Source organism: Choloepus didactylus, chromosome 5, assembly GCF_015220235.1.
Source record: "Choloepus didactylus isolate mChoDid1 chromosome 5, mChoDid1.pri, whole genome shotgun sequence".
Classification (NCBI taxonomy): domain Eukaryota; kingdom Metazoa; phylum Chordata; class Mammalia; order Pilosa; family Megalonychidae; genus Choloepus; species Choloepus didactylus.
Window position 1 is genome coordinate 132,847,953 of NC_051311.1, and position 21,408 is coordinate 132,869,360.

General features: G+C 39.3%; 1 protein-coding gene across 1 annotated transcript in view; it reads left to right on the forward strand.

The window, feature by feature from the left end:
- The window catches only part of MALSU1 (mitochondrial assembly of ribosomal large subunit 1), a 54,608-nt gene extending 34,094 nt beyond the window's left edge, over positions 1-20,514 (forward strand). The window contains exon 4 of the mRNA XM_037836899.1: positions 20,300-20,514. Coding sequence (XP_037692827.1) covers positions 20,300-20,487 — 188 coding nt within the window. The 3' untranslated portion in view covers positions 20,488-20,514. The remainder of the gene's footprint in view (positions 1-20,299) is intronic.
- The last annotated feature ends 894 nt before the right edge of the window (positions 20,515-21,408 follow it).

A 21,408-nucleotide genomic window follows, 5' to 3' on the forward strand; every position in this document is an offset into this window, starting at 1 on the left:
AATGTTATTACTATGAAGGCAGTTCTTGAATCAGCTATCATATCCTTTGGTTTTGGTTGCTCAGCAGAACCTTTTATTTCCATAAGATCCACTACTTTTTTGTTTACTCTTGCAAATTCTTTATGCTCTTCTAGGGTCTTCTTCATATCCTTTATATCCTGAGCCATGATATTGATATTGGTGAGGACTTCTTTGATTAATTGCTTCAAGTTCTTTGTATTCAGATTTATTTTTTTCCTCTCTCTCTTTAATTCCTTTAAGGTACCCTTACTAAAGCTCTTCCAGTTCTGTGCCCTTCTGCAGGCCTCTCTCTCCATTCTTTTTTTTCTCATTTGGTAGAGCTCCCTTTACTATTTCTTGTAGAGCAGGTCTGTTGTTAGCAAATTCTCTCAGCATTCGTTTGTTTGTATAAATTTTGAGCTCTGCCTCAATTTTGAAGAAGAACTTTGCTGGATAAAGAATTCTTGATGCAGTTTTTCTTGTTCAGAATTTTAACTATGTTATACCACTGCCTTCTTGCCTCCCTGGTAGCCACTGAGTAGTCACTAGTTAGTCTTATGGTTGTTTCCCTTGTATGTGGTGAATGGCTTCTTTCTTGCTGCTTTCAGAACTTTCTCCTTCTCATCAGCATTTGATAATCTGATCAGACTATGTCCTGGAGTGGGTTTATTTGGATTTATTCTATTTGGAGTTTGTTGTGCATCTGTGATTTGAATATTTATGTCATTTAGAAGGGTTGGTAAGTTTCTCCCCACAATGTCTTTAAATACTCTTCCTAGCACTTTACTCTTCTCTTCCCCTTCTGGAACTCTGATGAGTCTTATATTTGTGGGCTTCATGTTGTCCATCGTTTACCTGAGATCTGCTTCAAATTTTTCAATTTTTATCACCATTTGTTCTTTTGTGCTGTCATTTTCCATCACCCTATCTTCAGGTTCGCTAATTCTTTCCTTTACCTCTTCAAATCTGGTCTTATATGACTCAAGAATCTTTTTAAAGTTGATCAGCAGAACGTTTTATTTCCATAAGATCCACTACTTTTTTATTTACTCTTGCAAATTCTTTATGCTCTTCTAGGGTCTTCTTCATATCCTTTATATCCTGAGCCATGATATTGATATTGGTGAGGACTTCTTTGATTAATTGCTTCAAGTTCTTTGTCTCCTCTGGTTTTTTGATTTGGGTGTTTGGATTATCCATATCTTCTGGTTTCTTCATATGCGTTGTAGTTTTCTCTTGTTTTTGGCCTCTTGGCATTTGCTTATCTTGATAGGGTTCTTTTGGGATATGTAGATTTATTTGAACACTTATATATAATTGGACAGAGTTACAGCTTGGTGGAGTGCACTTTCCCTGAGCTATCAGCAGATTGTGCTCCTGAGCCACCTCTTATCCACAAGCCAGTTCTCTTCAACTTTGTCTATGCATCCAAACCATGTGAAAGCCCTATCAGTGCACCGATTATCCATGTGCAGTGGGGACTGCCAGCCCTATGAGAGGGGGGTGTGCCCTATGCTGTTTGGCAGGGAGACTGCTTCAGGACACAGTGATCCCAGCCTTTCCCGGGGCTGCAGGTGGCGAACCCTGGGGCTACAGACCTGCATGTTTCCCCCTCCAGTTCAAATGCCCCACAGTCCCTCTCTAAGGGGCGCCCATGGGTCCTTGGGATTGAGGGAGGGATCCTGGCACTTCCATTCGGCACCCCTGCCTCTAGGCTTTGCACACTGCAGGCTCCCGTGGAAGAAGGGTGGACTCTATCACAAGTGCGCCAAATCCTGAATTCCCTTAAGGAGGCTTACAGTCGAGGTGCTGTGTGGGGGTGTCTCCAGCCAGCTGCAGAGATGGCTGCATGGGACCTGGAGAGCTGTTCCCTTTCGCTCTCCTCTGCCTGCTTCAATGGCCTGTCCCTGGCACAGGAGTTCTGGCCACGGGTCTACTCGTCTGTGGCTCAGCTGCCCTTTCACCTGGCAGCTTTCCAGGCCGGACCCTCACCCACTCATCTGCGGCTCGGTTCCTCAAACTCTGGCGGCTTTCCGGGCTGGACACTCACTCGCTTGTCTACCTGCTGATATTTCTTCTCTTTCTTCAATTTGTCTTTTGCAGGATCTTTCTCCAGTCTATACCCTCCTCTAGATTTTCAAACAATTCAGAATTGCCTTTTTTTTTTGGTTGAATTTCTGGAGAGAAGTTTTCAGTAGCTCTTTACATCACCATGTTGATGAAGTCACCTCCTATTGTGCACTTTTAATAAGAGATGCTGGCAGGGAACTCTCCACTGTCGCTGTGCTCAATCAGGCTGGCTTTTGGAAAAGTCACTCCTTTATGGCATTTCCTTATGTGTGACCTCCTGTCTCTACCAGCTGTCTTTCTCTTTCAACTCAGGGGTCAAAAATGGCTGCTCCAACCCTGAGTCTATTTGACATTCAAGTTCCCCAGCTTTTTTTTTTTTTTTTTTTTCCCCCTGAGATAGCCATTACAGTTCAGGAATAGATTTGACTGTTGTAAGAGCTCACAATCTAGGGACCGTTACAGTAATTGTTTCCCTGTTAGGTTGTGCTCTGAGATTCAGTTCTAAGTTTACACATTGTAATTAGTCCATATTGGTGAGGCATTATACTGTTTGCCTTTGTTTCTGACGTAGTTCACTCAAAGTGCTGTGTACAGGATCCATTCACCTCATTGTGTCTCACAGCTTCACTCCTTCTCGTGGTTGCTCAATATTCCATTGTATGCGTACACCACAGTTCACCATTCTGTTCCTCAGTCATTGTGCCCTTAGGCCACTCCACTCATTGCAAATCATGAATACTGCCTCCATAAACACCAGGGTGCAAATGTCCATTCATGTCTCTGCTCTCAGATCTTTGAAGTACATACCCCGTAATGAGGTTCCAGGACCCTATAGCCCCCAAATACTTAGCTTTTTGTGGAACCAACACACTGACCTTCAGAAAGGCTATACCATTCTGCCTTCTCATCAACAGCAGCTAGGTACATCCCTCTCCATGTTTTCTCCAGCACTTTTACCCCTATTTTTTTCTATAATTTTGTAGAGATATATTCACATACCATACAGTTATCCACAGTGTTCAGTCATTTGTTCATGGTATCATATAGTTGTACTTTATCGCCACAGTCAGCACTTGAACATATTGATTACTGCAAAAAAGTTTTTTCTTTAAACGAATAATAAAAATATAATGAAAACAAAATGTCATACAGTGCAATATAATATTAAGGACAGAAAACATCATCACTACCAAGAATCCCATATTCCCTCCCTTATATCCCTTTCATACACAATTAGCTTTGGCATATTGCCTTTGTTACATTTAATTTAATTAAATTATTACATTTAATGTAATAATTTATTACAATCTTACTGTTAACCACAGATTTCAGTTTGCTTTGATTATGTTTTTTCCCAAATACCATCCCTTTTTCAGCGTTCTGCCTAATTGACATTCATTTGTTCTCCGACATGTAAAAACATTTTTATATTTGTACATTTAGTAACAGTCATTGGCCACTCCAGTTTTTGCCAAGTTATACAGTCCCAGTCTTTATCATCTGTCTTTACCTCGAGTGTCATACATTCCCCTATCCCACCTCTTTTAGCTTTACTCACAGACATCTTTGTTCGGTGTACTTACAATATGGTGCTACCATCACACAGTGTTATGCTATCTATTTCTGGATCTATACAATCAGTCCTGCTTAACATCCTGTAGTCTTTCAGCATCAAATGCCTAATCTCTGTCTACCCTCTTTCAATCTCCTGGTAGCCTGAGAGCTTTTAACTCTCAAAGTTTGCTCATTAATGTTTGTTCATATTAGTGAGACCATACAGTATTTGTCCTTTTGTTTCTGGCTAACTTCACTCAACATAATGTCCTCAGGGTTCATCCACTTTATTATATGTTCCTTGTCTTTGTTCTGTCTTATAGCTGCATAATATTCCATCATGTGTATATACCACAGTTTGTTTATTCGCTCGTCCGTTGATGGACGTTTGGGCTGTTTCCATCTCTTGGCAATCATGAATAATGCCACAATAAACATTGGTTTACAAATGTCTGTTTCTGTCTTAACTTTCAGTTCCTTTGAGTATATACCTAGCAGTGGAATAGCTGGGTCATATAGCAAATCTATGCTTGGCTTCCTGAGGAACCTCCACACTCTTTCAGAGTGGTTGTCCCATTCTTCATTTCCACCAGCAGTGAATAAGTGTGCCTCTTTTTCCACGTCCTTTCCAGCACTTGTAATTTTCTGTTTTTTGGATAATGGCCATTCTGGTACGTGTGAGATGGTATCTCATTGTGGTTTTGATTTGCATTTCCCTAATAGCCAGTGAAGTTGAGCATTTTTTTCATGTTTTTGAGCCATTTGTATTTCGTCTTCAGAAAACTGTCTGTCCATGTCTTTTGCCCATTTTTTAATTGGATTGTTTGTCTTTCTGTTGTTGAGTTGTAGGATGGCTTTATATATTTGGGATATTATCTGATATGTGGATATTATCTGATATTATCTGATATGTGGTTTTCAAATACTGTCTCCCATTGTGTCGGCTGCCTTTTTACTTTTTTAACAAAAGTCCTTTGATGGACAAGAGTGTTTGATTTTGAGGAGAGCCCATTTGTCTATTTGTTCTTTGGTTGCTCACGCTTTGGGTGTAAGGGCTAGGAAACCACCTCCTATCACTAGATCTTTAAGATATTGCCCTATGTTTTTTTCTAAGAGTCTTATGGTCTTAGCGCTTATGTTTAGGTCTTTGATCCGTTGCAAGTTAATTTTTGTATAAGGTGTGAGATGGGGTCCTCTTTCATTCTTTTGGAAATGGATATCCAGTTCTCCAGTCACCATTTATTGAAGAGGCTGCTCTGTCCCAGTTGCTTTGGCTTGACTGCCTTATCAAAGAGCAGTTGTCTGTGGATGCGAGAGTCTATTTCTGAACACTTAATTTGATTCCATTGGTCAGTATCTCTATCCTTATGCCAGTACCATGCTCTTTTGAGCACTGTAGCTTTGTAATATGCTTCAAAGTCAGGTAGTGTGAGACCTCCCACTTCGTTCCTCTTTTCTCAAGATATTTTTGGCTATTCAGGGCACCTTGCCCTTCCAAATAAAATTGGTTATTAGTTTTTCTATTTCTACAAAGTAAGTATTTGGGATTTTAGTTGGTATTACATTGAATCTATAAAGAAACTTAGATAGAGTTGACATCTTAATTATATTTAGTCTTCCAGTACATGAACACGGTATGTTCTTACATTTTTTAGGTCCTGTGTTATTTCTTTTAGCAGTTGCTTATAGTTTTCTTTGTGTAAGTCTTTTGTGGCCTTCATTAAGTTTATTCTATTCTTTTGGTTACTATTCTATATGGAATTTTTTTTTTATTTCTTCTTGTTGCACATTACTTGTGTATAAGAACATTACAGATTTTTGCGTGTTGATTTTATAGACTGCCACTTAGCTATATTCATTGATGAGCTCTAATAGCTTTGCTGTAGATTTTTCTGGATTGTCTACATACAGAATTGTCATCTGCAAACAGTGAAAGTTTTACTTCTTCCTCTCCAATTTGGATGCCTTTTATTTCTTTTTCTTTCTAATTGCTCTAGCTAGAACTTCATAGCACAATGTTGAATAACAATTGTGACAGTGGACATCCGTGTCTTGTTCCTGATCTTAGAGGGAAAGCTTTCAGTCTCTTCCCATTGAGTACGATGTTAGCTTTGGGTTTTTCATATATTGACTTTATCATATTGAGAAAGTTCCCTTTTATTCCTATCCTTTGAAGTGTTTGTATCAAGAAAGGATGTTGAATTTTGTCATATGCCTTTTCTGCATCCATCAAGATGATCATGTGGTTCTGCTTTGATTTATTGATGTGGTGTGTTACATTAATTGATTTTCTTGTGTTGAACCAGCCTTTCATACCTGGAATAAACCCCACCTGGTCGTGGTATACATTTCTTTTAATGTGCTGCTGTATTCAATTTGCAAGTATTTTGTTGAGGATTTTTGCATCTATATTCATTAAAGAGATTGGTCTATAATTTTCTTTTTTTGTAATATCTTTGTCTGATTTTGATATTAGGGTGATGTTGGCTTCATAGAATAAGTTAGGTAGCTTTCCCTCTTCTTCAATTTTTTGAAGACTTTGAGCAGGATTGGTACTAATTCATTCTTGAATGCTTGGTAGAATTCACATGTGAAGCCATCTGGTCCTGGGCTTTTCCTTTTTGGGAGCTTTTTTTGACTGACTTAATCTCTACTTGTGATTGGTTTGTTGAGGTCATCTATTTCTTCTCTGGTCAATGTTGGTTGTTCATGCTTTTGTAGGAAGTTGTCCATTTCGTGTAAGTTGTTTAGTTTATTAGCATATAGTTGCTCGTAGTATTTTTTTCATTATCTCCTTTATTTCTTCAGGGTCAGTAGTTATGTTTCCTGTTTCTGACTGCATTTATTTGCATTTCCTTTTTTTTTTTAATTTTTGTTAGCCTGGCTATTGGTCCTTCAATTTTGTTGATTTTATCAAAGAACCAGCTTCTGGTTTTGTTGATTCTCTCTACTGTTTTCCTTTTCTCCATTTCATTTATTTCTGCTCTAATCTTTGTTATTTCTTTCTTTCTATTTGCTTTGGGGTTAGTTTGCTGTTCTTTCTCTAGTTCTTCCAGGTGGACAGTTAATTCCTCAATTTTTGCTCTCTCTTTTCTTTGAAGAGAGAATATAGGCATTTCAGGCAATAAATTTCTCTCTCAGCACCACCTTTGCTGCATACCATAAGTTTTGAATATCATTGTCATATGCCTCAAGGTATTCTAATTTCTCTTGTAATTTCTTCCTTTACCCACTGGTTTTCTAAGAGTGTGTTGTTTAGTTTCCATATAATTGTGAATTTTACAATCTTCTGCCTGATTTTATTTTCAACTTCATTCCATTATAATCCGATAAAGTATTTTTTATATGAATATTTAAAATTTGTTGAGACTTGCTTTGTGACCCAACATGTGGTGTATCCTAGAGAATGTTCCATGAGCACTTGAGAAAAATGTGTATCCTCCTGTTGTGTGGTGTAGTGTTCTATAAATGTCTGTCAAGTTTAGTTCATTTATCAACATCTCTGTTTCTTTATTGATCCTCTGTCTAGATGTTCTATCCATTGATGAGAGCAGTGTATTGAAGTCTCCAACTATTATTGTAGAGTTATCTATTTCTCCTTTCAGTGTTCTCAGTGTTTACCTCATGAATTTTGGGGCACTCTGGCTTGGTGCATAAATATTTGTGATTGTTATGTTTTCTTGATGAATTGACCCTTTTATTAATACTTAGTGTCCTTCTTTGTCTCTCTTAATTGTTTTACTTTTGAAGTATAATTTGTCTAATATTAATGTAGCTATTCCCACTTTTTTCTGGTTGCTGCTTGCATGAGCTATCTTTTTCCAGCCTTTCACTTGCAGCCTACTTTTGTCCTTGTGTCTAAAGTGAGTTTCTTGTAGACAGCATATGTATGGGCCCTGTTTTTTAATCCAGTCTGTTAGTCTGTGTGTTTTTATTGGGGAATTTAACTGATTAACATTTAGTGTTATTAGTGTAAGAGCAGTACTTTCTTCTACCATTTTATCTTTTGGGTTTTATATGACATTTCTTATTTTTTCCTCTCTTTTTACCCTTCCTGATAATCTTCATTTCTACACTCATTTCCAAACCTCTCTCTCCCTTCTTTTCCTGTCAGCCTGTAGCACTCTCTAAGTGTTTAGTTCAGCTTTTTCTAGACCTTTAACTTACATTCTGTTTAGTTGATCAGAGTTTTTCACCTCTTGTTTTCTGTTTCTTACCCTGCCTCTGTGTAGCCTTTTTGTGTGGGGTCTCCTCAGATATGGTTATTCACAAACTCTCTCAGTGTCTGTTTGTCTGAAAATATTTTAATCTCTTCCTCATTTTTGAAGGACAGTTTTGCCGAATATAGAATGCTTGGTTGGCAGTTCTTCTCTTTCAGTGTCTTAAATATATCATACCACTGTCTTCTTGCCTCCATTGTTTCTGTGGAGAAATCTGTACATAGTCTTACCTTGTTTCTTTTGTATGTTATGGATTGCTTTTCTCTTGCTGCTTTCAGAATTCTCTTTGTCATTGACATTGGTCAGTCTGATCAGTAAGTGTCTTGGAGTAGGTCTATTGGGGTCTGTTGTGTTTGGGGTGTGCTGTACTTGTTGAATCTGTAACTTTCTGTCTTTCATAGGAGTTGGGAAATTTTCAGTGATTATTTCTTTTATTGTTCTTTCTGTCCCTTTTCCCCTCTCTTGTCCCTCTGGGACACCCATAGCATGTATATTTGTGTGCTTCATGTTGTCACTCAGCTCCCTAAGATCCTGCTTATATTTTTCCATTCTATTCACCATCTTTTCTTTTGTGTGTATGAATTCAAATGTCTCATTTTCCAATTCACTGATCCTTTCTTCTGCCTGTTCAAATCTACTGTTGTATCCCTCCATTGTCTCTTTCATTTGCTCCATTATGCCCTTCATTCTCATAAGTTCTGCCATTTGTTTTTTCAAGTTTATGACTTCTTCTTTATGGTCATCCAGTGTCTTCCTTATATCCTTCATCTCTTTTGCTATATCTTCCCTCAGTTCATTGACTTGATTTTTGAATTAATTTAGGAGATTTGTTTGAACATTTTATTTACTTCTTCCTTTGGTTTATTGAATTGATTTGGCAATAATTGCTTCAACTCCTGTATCTCGGTTGAACTGTTAGTGTGTTCCTTTGGCTGGTCCATATTTTCATGTTTCCTAGTATGGCTCATTATCTTGAGCTGTCTAGGTTAGTTTTCTTGGTTAGTTTATTCTGTTAGTTTATTAGGTTAGACTTTCTTGGTTAGTTTATTCTGGAGCTCGTTTTCACTCTTTTACCTAGAGTTTTCATGTCGGTTGGCTTTGTTCTCTAACCTTTGGTGTTTAGTTCAGCTTATTTTAGACCTTTAACTTACATTTCGTTTAGTTGATCAGAGTTTTTCACCTTTTTTGTTTGTTTGTTTTTTTGCCCTGCTTCTATGTAGCCTTTTTGTGTGAGGGTCTCCTCAGATATGGTCAACCCCATGCCGAGGTCTCAGGAGGAGTGTATGGAGTTTCCTTGAGAATGAGACCCTCTTGTGCAGCCATTAGACTCTGTGCTTTTCCTGTGCTGTCCAGCAGGTGGCGCTTGCCAACCTGCAGCTCCCCTGCTAGTGTGAGGAGGTATGGAGCCTTTAGTTCTCCTGGTGACCGTGACCCTGTCGGGGGCATGGCTGACTGAAGCTGGTGTCTGAATTCCAGCTCCTGGGGGTTCTGAGTTCCCCAAAGGAGTGCTGCTACTGGAGCTGGGCCACGCCCCCCTTTTCTTTGGGAGTTGTGGCATTTAGGGAATTTTCTGAACCACTAGACTAACTGCTTTGCCTCTCAGAGCTATCTTAGCTCTGCTCTTGCCTGGGCCCAAATTGCAAGTCTTTGAGGCTTTCTGTAATGGCCTTATTAGATTCTTAGAACAGTTACTTTTTAAAAAAAAAAAGAGAAAAAGATTTAAAAAAAAAAAAAAGGAAAAAAAGGAAAAAGAAGGACCTGGTATAGACTATTTACAGTCCTTGCAGTTCTGATGGGCTTTTGAGATGCAAAAAGACAAGGAGTTAAGGGTGATTAAGGAGCAATCAAGAAACCAGAATAACCTGCTTTTCAGAGAAGGGCCCTGGGCCCCCTGGGTTTGCATATGTGCCTGATTCTGTTTGAGCCAGCCTTTCTCCATATTATGTTTACCCCAACTCCAAAAGTCTCTTTTTGTTTTGTTTTGTTTTGCTGTTTTTGCTGTCCTATCTCCTCTCCCCCAGGCTGACTGTTCCCAGATTCTTGGGTGGCTGGTCTCGGTTTATCTATGGTTGGAATTTATGGTTGGAATTTTTGTTCAGCATTCTGAATTTGTTAATCAGTGCTGCAACTGCAGTTCTGAATTTGTTAATCAGTGCTGCAACTGCAGTTCTCCATCCTGATTCCCAGCACCAATGGCCCCTCCTTCCTTGGGATTGTGCCTGGCAGGAGGGGCACTGACCGCTAGCTGCGAGAACTTACACACTGCACTAATCTCAGCTGCTCCAAACATTTGTGAATGTTGTATGAAGTATGTCCAAACTCAAATTCCTCTGCGGTATCCAGTCAATGCAGTTCCTGGTTATCTACCAACTACCCCAGAGGAGTGACTAAAATACACACATCAACACTCCGCCATCTTGTCGCGCCCCTCCCTAGCTTTCTGTTGATTGCAGTTTACATGGAATATTTTTTCCATCCTTTCACTTTCAGTCTGTGTCACAGCTTGTAAGATGAGTCTCTTGTAAACAGTTTATCACTGGGTCATATTTTTTAATCCATCCTAGCAGTCTGTATCTTTCAATTGGTGAGTTTAATCCATTCACATTCAAAGTTATTCTGTGGAGGGAGTTCTTGAACCAGTCATCTTATCTTTTGGTTTTTAGCTCTTTTTTTTTCACCTCTCTTTTTTTTTTTTTTTGCCTTCAAGTTACTCTTACTAATAGGTCTTCAGTTCTGTGTTCTTCTCCAGACCTCTCTCTCCTTTCGTTTTTTCTCAACTGGTAGAGCTCCCTTTAGTATTTCTTCCTGGGCAGGTCTTTTTTTAACAAATTCTCACAGCGTTTGTAAAAATTTTAAACTCTCACTCAATTTTGAAGGAGAGCTTTGCTGGATAAAGAATTCTTGGCTGGCCAGTTTTGTCTTTCAGAATCTGAACTATGTCATACCACTGCTGCCTCCCATGGTGCCCGGTGAGTAGTCAGTACTTAGTCTTATGTTGTTTCCCTTGTATGTGGTGAATTGCTTCTCTCTTGCTCCTTTCAGAAGTTTCTCCTTCTCTTCAGCATTTGACATTCTGATCAGTATGTCTTGGAGTAGGTTTATTTGGATTTATTCTCTTTGGACTTGGTTGGGTATCTTTAATTTGCATTTTTGTGTCATTTAGAAGGGTTGGGAGGTTTTCCCCAACAGTTTCTTTGAATACGCTTCCTAGCCCTTTACTCTTTTCCCCTTCTAGCACACCAATGATTCCTATATTTGTGTGCTTCATGTTGTCCATCATTTCCCTAAGATCCATTTCAAAATTTTCAATTTTTTATCACCACTCGTTCTTTTCTGTTTTCACTTTCCACCACTTTATCCTGAAGGTCACTAATTCATTACTTATTTAAATCTGGTGTTATGTATCTCAGGAATATTTTTAATTTGATCCACGGTATTTTTTATTTCCATAAGATCTGCTATTTTTTAATTTACTCTTGCAAATTCTTTATGTTCTTCTAGGATCTTCTTCATGTCCTTTATATGAGCTATGATACTGGTATTTATGTGTACCTCTTTGATTAATTGCTCCAAATTTTGTGTCTCTTATGTTTTTTTAATTTGTTCATTTGGCTTTGATACTGGTATTTATGTGTATCTCTTTGATTAATTGCTCCAAATTTTGTGTTTCTTGTGTTTTTTTTAATTTGTTCATTTGGCTTATCCATGTCTTCTATATCCTTTAAGTGCTTTGTGATTTTCTGCTGGCTTCTGGGCATTTGTTATCTTGATAGGTTTATTTTGGAAAGTGCAGAATTGAGCATTTATGTTTAGTTTGGCTTGCTGGAGTACAGGTTCCCTAACCTACTAGCAGGTGGAGCACTCACGTATGTCTTCCCTCAACTTTTGTGCAGTGGCTGGAGTTCAAACTGGGTGTGGAGCCAATCAGTGCACCAGATCTCCGTGTATTCTGGGGAATCCCATTCTTGGAGCGTCAATGTGGGCCCCAAGCAGGTAGGCAGGGAGCCTGATCAAGGGCACCCCACAGGTTGGACGTGGGTCCTGCCTGCCTGTTCTCTGCCTGCCTTGCACCCGTGAGTCTTCAGGGTGTGGGACGGCCTCACTATTGCCAGTATGGCACCTTTTCCCTTGCCTGCTTCCTGACGTTGTACACCCACCCCACCCCACCCCACCCCTGACTTCTGTAGAGGGAGAGCAATTGCCACCTGCCTGGCTCCCTCATGGGAGCTCCCCGCTGTCTGGTGGGAGGATCATCCCCCAGCAAACCGTCAAGGTAGGTGAATGGGAGTGGAGAGATGCTACTCACTCCTTTGCCCAGGCAGCATTTTTACTGCCCCCGGCCTGGGGGGTGGTGGTGGTCTGGACAGGGAACTCATTCACTGCAACCCTCCAGCCACTGTCTCTCCTCAGTGTTTGTTGGGTGCTCCCCCCGCCACATACTGTGGGGGACCCTCTGTGGCTGGTCACACCCCCGAACTGCAGTCCCTGGTGTCCTCCGGCCCCTTTCTAGCTACTCTAACAGAGGAGAAGCTGGTTCTGCCTCACTCCGCCATCCTCGTGGATGTCCTACAGTTGATTTTTGTGTGTTGATCTTGTATCCTGTCATTTTGTTGAACTCATTTATTAGCTCTGATAGTTTTTTTTTTAAGCAGGTAGAAAATGTGTTACACATGTGAGAGGAACATGTGGACACTCTTAAAAAGAAAATTCAGAGGCGAGAGGCATTGGCAGTGTGGGGCCATTTGCTTTATATGTCAGTTTTATTTACCCTGCCACCCGTCCCCTTCCTTGTCTGAAAAGAAGCAGGAGCAAGATGGAGCTTAGGGTATTCCTGCGTTTTTAGGAATACTGTTGGTTCGGGCTTGGCATCCTCTGATCCAAGGGCCAGGCTCATCCTTGGGAGGTATGTTTCACATTGCTAGGGAGACTTACATCCCTGGAAGTCATGTCCCATATAGGGAGAAAGGTAATTAGTTTATATTTGTAGAGTATGACTTAAGAGGACACATTTGAGCAACAAAAGTAGTTTTCTAGGGGTGACCCTTCGGCATTATAAGTAGGCTTAATTTTGCTAGATTAGGGGCTTGATTTATTAAATTGGGAGCCCTTATTGCTTAAGAGAATAGTAGGAATTTCCCAGGTGGGGAAATTTAATAGTTTCATGTTTTTCTGTAGTCCTTTAAGGGAGTTTACAAATTTTTTTTTTTATTTTCTGATTAAGATTTTATTCTTTATCCTAGGTTCCATGTTAATTTAAAAAACTTACTATCTGTAACTTTTTTAAGAAGTTAAACCATGACTAACAACATCTAGCATCACATAGGTCAGTATTACAATATTAAATAGTGAGAATATTACATTTTTAGGAATTTTATACAGCTTTAAAATAGGACAAATTTTAGTTTAATGGAAGGATCCTAAACCCCTTTTATCCTTCACTTTTACAAGGTGAAAGAACAAATCCTTTTTAACATCTTCCCTTAAGAGTGAGAAGACTTGTCTTCTGAAATAACGATTAATGTTAACAAACATTAACAAGGATATTATTCTGATATAAAATTTGTCTTCTAGACAGTACATAGATGGTTAAAATATTTTTTATAACTTTTCATTAAGAGCAGTTTAACAGAGTAGCATTGACTATGACAGAATTCATTTTTAATAAACTATAACTTTTAGTCAGCAAAACATTGTAGAAATGTTTACAAAATTAATATATTGCAAGACTGCTTTGAGGCAGTTGGAGGTCAGTAAGATCTGATGCTAAGCCATTCTTAAAGACATAGGGACTATTTTGAAACCTTGGGGGCAGCACTGTCTTAAGTAAGCAGGGCGGGAATATTATCCTTAAGGTTTGCCATTTAAAAGTAAGTAGGTATTGAGAGTTAGGGTGAAGAGGGATACAAAAAAAAAATGTCTTTAAGGTCTAAGACTGAGAACCTGAATGCAGACAGGGGTTACTTGGCAGGCTCGCCCAGGGGTGCCTTTATCCGATAGAGAAAGTTTTATTTGTTTAAGGATCTCCTTTGGCATGCCAAGAGGCCTCCATCCAGTAGGGGGTCTCAGGGCAAACAAAGGATTAAACACTAGGGTGATCTACCATCTTAAGGTGGTCCCCAGGGAGTGAAGAAGATCCCTGCCTGAAAGGGGCAAGGGGGGACATTCAGAGACCATGAGACATGGATGAGACACTAGAATATCTCCAAGCCTACAAAGGAGAGGGATGGTGAAGGTTTTAAGTTTTGGCTTTACTGGCAACTCCCATAACTAGGTAAGTACAAATGGAGGTAGGTCCAGAGTGGCAGTTCATGACAGAGTGGCTTTAGTATTAAGAAATTAATAATCTTAACTGCCACGTCAAGTGTCACCCAAGGCTCCTCTAGCTTGATGGTCAGATGTGAAGCCAGCAGGGCCATAAGTGGCCTCGGGCACCTTCAGTCTTCTTTACTTACTGTGAGCAGGGCTCGAGGGGCTGTCCTGCCCTTCATGGTACAGTGCAGTCCCTGGCCCAGTGCTCATGTTGGTGGCACTTGGAGCAAGTCCTTGGTGGGTCCTGAGGTTGAGGGTTGTCATGAGGTTTCTGTCCCTCTCTCCAGTGACTCTCTGACCCACAGTTGAAGCGAGGCTTGAGGCTTGGTGCCATGACTTGGGTGACCTCAAGGGGGCAGGGCACCTTTAAAAGTGACTGCAATAAACTGAGCGTGTTCCCTGGTCTTTTGCTTCTCTCTCTTTGCCTTCCCTCTGACTGGACTGACCAAGGAGGAGAAGTGACTCCTGGCTGGCTCACCAAAATATGTTGCCAGATTCCAGGTTCCAGGTTTCTGGCCATGCCATGAGAGAGAATTCAAAAGCACAGCATAGAGTAAGTAGGCAGAAAATTTATTAGGTATGCAGGCTGGCACTCTTGCAGCGAGAGGCGAGAGGCCTGTAATAGTTTCTTTGTGAATTCCTTTGGATTTTCTATATATAAGATCATGCCATCTGCAAATAATAATAGCTTTATGCATTCCTTTTCCAATTTGGATACATTTTATTTCTTTTTCTTGCCTAATTGCTCTGGCTAGAACTTCTAATACAGTATTGAATAGCAGTGGTAAAAACAGGCATCCTTGCCTTGTTCCTAATCTTAGGGCAAAGGCTTTAAATCTTTAATCATTAAGTATGATATTATTAGTTTTGGGTGTTTCATAATTGGCTTATATCATGTTCAGAATGTTCCCATCTATGCTTAGGGTTTTTTCAAAAAGGGTGCTGGATTTTGTCAATGCTTTTTCTGCATCTACTGAAATAATCATGGGTTTCCCCCCCTTCATTCTATTTATGTAGTGTAATATGTTGAATCACTCTTTCATTCCTGGGATAAATCTCAGTTGGTCACAGTGTATAGTCTTTTCAATATGCTTTTGGATTCAGTTTGGAAGTATTTTGTTAAGGATTTTTGCACCTATATTCATAAGGGAAGTTTGCTTTGTAATTTGTTTTCTTGTCTTTACCAGTGATTGATAAGGGAGTAATACTGGCCTCATGGAATCAATTAGTAAGTGTTCCCTCCTCTTGAATTTGAGAAGGGTTGGTGATGATTCTTTTTAAAATGTTTGTTAGAATTCAGCTGTAAGGCCATTTAATCTTGGACTCCTCTTTCGTGGAAAGTTTTTTATTATTAATTCAACCTCTGTACTTGTATAGGTTTGTTGAGGTTTTCTGTTTCTTCTTGAGCTAATTTAGGTAATTTGTTTATTTACACAAATTTTTGCATTTTGTCTGGATTATCTAATTTGTTGGCACAGAGTTCATAGTAGTCTCATAATCCTTTTCTGTAACGTCACTAGCAGTATCACCATTTTTATTTGATTTTAGTTATTTGTATCTTCTCTAGTTGTTTCTCCATTGTTTTTCTGGTCTCTATTTCATTTACACCTTCTTTAACTTAATTATTGCCTTTCTTTCTTGTTCTTCAGATATGAGGTTGGATTACTGAGTTTTTCTTTTTAATATAGGCATTTCATAGCTATAAATGTCCCTCTGAGTACTGCATCCCACAGTTTTTGGTATGTTGTGTCGTTTTCATTCCCAAGTATTTTTCTAATATCCCTTGTAATTTCCTCTTTAACCCAGAGGTTGTGTGTGCTTTTAAATTTCAACATATTTGTAAGTTTTCCAGTTCTTCTGTTATTCACATCTAGCTTCACTCCATTGTGGTCAGAGAAGTTACCTTTTATGACTAAATAAATTTATTGAGAATTGTGCTATATATATTGCCTGTGCTGTTGAGTGATCCATGTGCACTGGAAAAGAATGTAATCTGCTGCTGTTGTGTGAAGTGTTCTGTATCTGTTAGATCACTTTGGTTTACAGTGTTGAAGGTCCTCTGTTTTCCTGTTCATCTTCTGTCTAAATGTTCTATTCTGTATTGGACATGGTGTATTGAAATTTCCAACAATACACCATCTATTTCTTCAATTTGTCAGTGTTTGTTTCCTCTATTTTGGGGCCCTTTTGTTAGGTGCATGTGTTATATCTTGTTGAATTGATCCTTTTATCATTATGTGGAGTCTTTTGAATAGTTTTTTAATTAGGTCTATTTGTCTGATATAGCTATTTCAGCTCTCTTTTCATTACTGTTTGCATGGAATACTTTTCCATTTTTCAGTTGCATCCTGTTTGTATCTTTGGATATAATAATGGGTCTCTTGTAAGCAGCATAAAGTTGGGTCATGCTTCTTTATCCATCCTCAGTCTCTGCTAATTGTTTTTTGTGAGTCTTATACCTTTCCTTATCCCTCCTTTCAAATCCATCACTGCCTTACTTTTTGTTTACGTGACCTTTTATAATTAGCCATTGTTAATCACTTCTTTCCTTTTGTATAGATTTTTTTAAAAGGCATTTTTTATGGTCACCATTAAACATCCTAAATCAATTACAGTTTAGTGGTTCTTGGTTCCAGCTTAAAACTTCATTAGCCTACATGCACTCCATTCCCATGTCCCTCACCTTTGTTTTCTTGTTACAAATTATACATTGTCACAAATTATACATCTTTATACATTGTGTATACAGTAACAAAGGTTTGTGCTTATTTTTTGTGTATACAGTAACAAAGGTTTGTGCTTATTTTTTTGTGCATTTGTATTTTAAGCCATATAAGTAGTAAAAGACAGCTATTACAAATGAAAAATGTAATACCATCCCCAACACTAAAGGTCTTTCTTCCAACAGCTTAGAGTTATTGACTAGTGTCCTTTCCTTTCAACCTGAAGGACTCCCTTTGCCTTTTCTTATAAGTGAGGTCCAGTGGTAATGAACTCCCTCAGCTTTTGTTTATCCAGAAATGTCTCAATTTCTCCCTCATTTAGAAGGACTGCTTTGCCAGATCTATTATTTTTCTTTCAGGACTTTAAATAAGTCCCCTTACTGTCTTCTGGCCTCCATGGTTTCTATGAGAAATCGGATGTTAGGCTTACTAAGGATCCTCCTTGTGTGTGATGTACTGCTTCCTCTTATTTACTGTTTGCAGTATTCTCCCTTTGTTCAATATTCGACAGTTTGATTATAACATCTCAGTGTGGATCTCTTTGGGTTCATCCTGCCTGGCATTTGTATCCTTGACGGTGTCCCACAGGTTTCCCAGGCTCTGTTCACTTTTTTTTCATTTTGTTTTATTCTGCTCAGACTAGATGACATCAGTTTTCTTTTTTTCAAGATTGCTCATCTTTTCTTCTGCATCCTCCAATCTCTGATCTCAATCCTGTTGAATTTGTCATTTATTTTGATGTACTTTTCAGCTTCTGCATTTTCATTTGGTTCTTTATAATGTCTGTCTCATTATTGAAATTCTTTTTGTTCATATAGTGTCCTGATTTCATTTAGTTCATTAAGCCTATTTAAAAGAGACTTGATCCAGAGACTGAGTTTCAGGCAGAATAGTTTATTTTGAATTCTTTTTTTCCTGTGACTGGGCCATACTTTCCTGTCTTCTTATATGTTCTGTAAATTTTTACTGAGAACTGGATATTATTCTCCCATTCTTCACTCCACCAGACCAAGAACAAGAAGTGGGGGGGAGTTACCAAGAGATGATAGGGAAAGAGGAGAGAAAAGAAAAAAAAAAATACATACACACAAATATATCAACACAACAAAGCAGCCCAGTGCCTCTCCAAATCTCTTGGTAGATACTGATGGGAAGCCAAAACTTGCTGTCAAGACAAAACAGGCTAGCATCTGCTGGTTCCTCAGGGGGAAAAAGGTGCATAGGCTCTGTGTGTGTGCATGAAGCCACTGCTACCAAAAGGGCGAAACTGAGACTAGCATCTATGCAGGTCCCTCAGGGATCTGCCAGGGCAAAGCACACAAGCCAGGGTAAAAGAAACCCAATTAAATAAAAAGGTGTACATAGATGTGGTAGTGCAAGGCCCGAAGTTGCTACTGCCTGTAGGGCCAAAACCAAGGCTGGTATTCTCCCTTGTCCTTCAGGGATCCTGCCAGACTAAGAAATACCTATACATAAAGGAAAGAAAACCTATGAAACAAGGTACATAGGTTCTTTACATTCTGGTGGATGGTGGTGGCAGACCAGAAGCTGCTGCTTCCTAGAGGGCTAAAACCAGGGCTGGTGTCCACCCACAATGGTCCCTCAAGGATCCCCCCGACTAACCTTATCTTTGACCCCAACTTTCTGAAGACACAGCGTTTCCTGTGCCTGCGCTCGCCACTCCTGGAATCTGGCCATGTTTCTGTGGCTGCAGTTGTTCACACAGCTGCTGTAGTGCTGAGCAGTGGGCACTGGTTGCTGGTTTGTGCTTTCACTTAGAATTGAATTCTCCATGGCCTCTCCCTTTGTCTGGCCCTCCTGTGGTTTCTGTAAATGTTCAGTGTGGGTCCAGGATTACACCTAGTCTTTTTCCAGCCCCTTTCCAGCTTATTCATTTTTCTGGTGGAGGGAACCATCTGTAAAACTTACTACTCCAATATTCTCTTTCAGTCAAAGTGTCCTATCAATGTAGCACCATCTCCCTTCAAATCCATCAATATTTGCTTCATTACAGTTTGGGGTTCTGGATTTAGGTGCCTATATATTTATAATTGGTTTATCTTTTAGGTAGACTGTCCTAATATATAATGTCCTTCTTTGTTCCCTGTAATATTTTTTCACTTGAAGTTTACCCAAACTCTCTTTTTGTTACTGTTTGTATGGAATACTTTTTTCCATCTTTTCAATTTCAAAAACTTGTGTCTTGTAAACAGCATATAGTTGGGTCATGCTTCTCCATTCTCCCAAACTCAGGGCCTTGGGCCTGGAGAGTTTAATCTTACATTTAAAGTAGGTAGTGATAATGCCAGGAATTTCTTTCGTCATTTTAGAGTCCCTTAGTTCCTTCTGTGAATACTTTTTAGATATTTTCTTTTTAGTTACCAAAGCCTTATATTTAACATTCTTAACCTCTAACAGTCTCATTTGATTTGATTCAAACTTAACTTTAATAGCATTACATAAACTGTTCCTGTATCTCCCCATCCCCTCTACCTTTATGTCAGTTTCGTAACGAATTACCTTTTATGCATTGTTTCCAAAACCATAGATTTATTATTACCTTTCATGCATTTGTAGTTTAGACCCTCTAAGAAGTAAAAAGTGATGCTACAAACTAAAAATACATTATTACTGGCATTTGTAATTGCCCATGTAGTTACTTCCCTTTACCAGAGATCTTTTTTCCTTTTTTTGCAGCTTCAATCTACTGTCCTTTCCTTTCAGTCTGAAGAAACTCCCTTTATCACTGCTTGTAGGGCAGGTCTAGTGAAAATGCACTCCCTCTGCTTTTCTTTATCCCAGAGTGTCATGTTTTCTTTCTCATTTTTGAAAGAGTTTTGCCAGATATAGAATTCTTTGTTGGCAATTTACTTTTTTAGCACTTTTAATATGTCACCCGACTGCCTTTGTACTCCCATGGTTTCTGAGGAGAAATCAGCACTTAATCTTATTGAGGCTTTCTTGCACATGATACATTACTTTTCTTTCTCTCTGTCAGCTTTCAGGATGTCTTAGGCATTCATCAGTTGTCTATAATGTGTATGGTGTGGATCTCTCTGAGTTGATCCTTTTTGGAGTTTGTTGAGTTTGAGTTTATCCTGTTTTCAGCCATATAGTCCAAAAGAAAGGACCATCAGTGCAGAAATGTGCAGCCCATAGAGAATTGTCTCCTAACAGACACCACCTTTAATCGCTTGGATAATGTTAACATCACCAGTATTGCTACACGTAGACATCTTGCGTCTACTCTGATGTACTGTGAAAGGCACACCATTACTTCTATGGTATTTGCCTGTGGGAAGGCCCACAATTTGCATTTCTGTTAAGTTCCCAGTGTTGTATTATTAGCTGGAGGGTTGTGAAATCCCAAGAATAAAAAATCACAGGAATGTCTTCATTGTAACTCTTATCTGTCTCTGATAGGCAGCATGGTGATTCATTTGATGCTTCCAGAAACCAGAGAAACCTATGAATTAGAGAAACTATGGACTCTGCATTCTTATGATGACCAGTTAGCTCAGATACCACCTGAGACATTACCTGAAGACTTCATTCTTGGAATAGAAGACACCACCTTATCCCTGACTCCAGTGGAATTCAAGTGTGAATAAATGATGTGAACTACTTTAGTCATTTCAGATTTGGACTGAGCAACTTCTTTGAAAATATAGCTCCAACCCTACAAGCCCCACCTACTTGATCAGGTAGTTGTTAACACAGGTCTTGGCTACCTCATAGGCACTCTGCTGACACCTGGAGATTGTAGCTAAATGAGCTAATACCAGCACCTAAAATTGTAGGTTCAACCCAAAACTTTAACATGTTGTCTGGATTTCCTGGTATTCGACATCAACTGCCCTATTGGTAGCACTAGAGAGCAGTAGTAAATGTCAGTTTTAAGACAGGGCTTCTTAATTCTCCCAGAGTATTCCAGATGACAGAAGAAAGCAAAAACACAAGGTCTCAAGCTTCCTAGAAGTCATGCAACTCTGCCATGCTATTGAAAAACATGCATGTTTGTGGGTGCTATGGAGAGCTGCATAATGTAAAATTTTAGAACAAGTATTAGGAAAAACGTGAAGCCTATAGTTCTTATTTCCTATACAACAGTATTACCAAGGTTCATTTTAAGTACCATAGACTGGAGAACTAAATACTACCAGTAGATAGTGGTACTTAAGATTGACAGTGTATTTTTGACATCTCTGAGCCTGTCAGGGCCCCAAATGTATAACCACGAGATCACCTGCTCTCACTAGGCACCCCCCCCCCCCCCAAATCTTGTGCAAAAGGCTCCTCAGCAGGCTAGTTCCCCTGTCAGCTGGACCAGCAGCATTCACCTGGTCCTCAACATCACAGTTTCACCTCCCTGCCTGCCAGCAGAATTATTCAAACAAGCTAACGACATCCTTTCAGTGGAACCACTGCTGGTTCACCCTGCTCTGAAGTACAGCCCCCATGTGACCCTGCGTGGTGTGCCATAGCCTCATCCTCCCCTGGGCTGTGCGTATATGTGACTAATAAACCGCTGC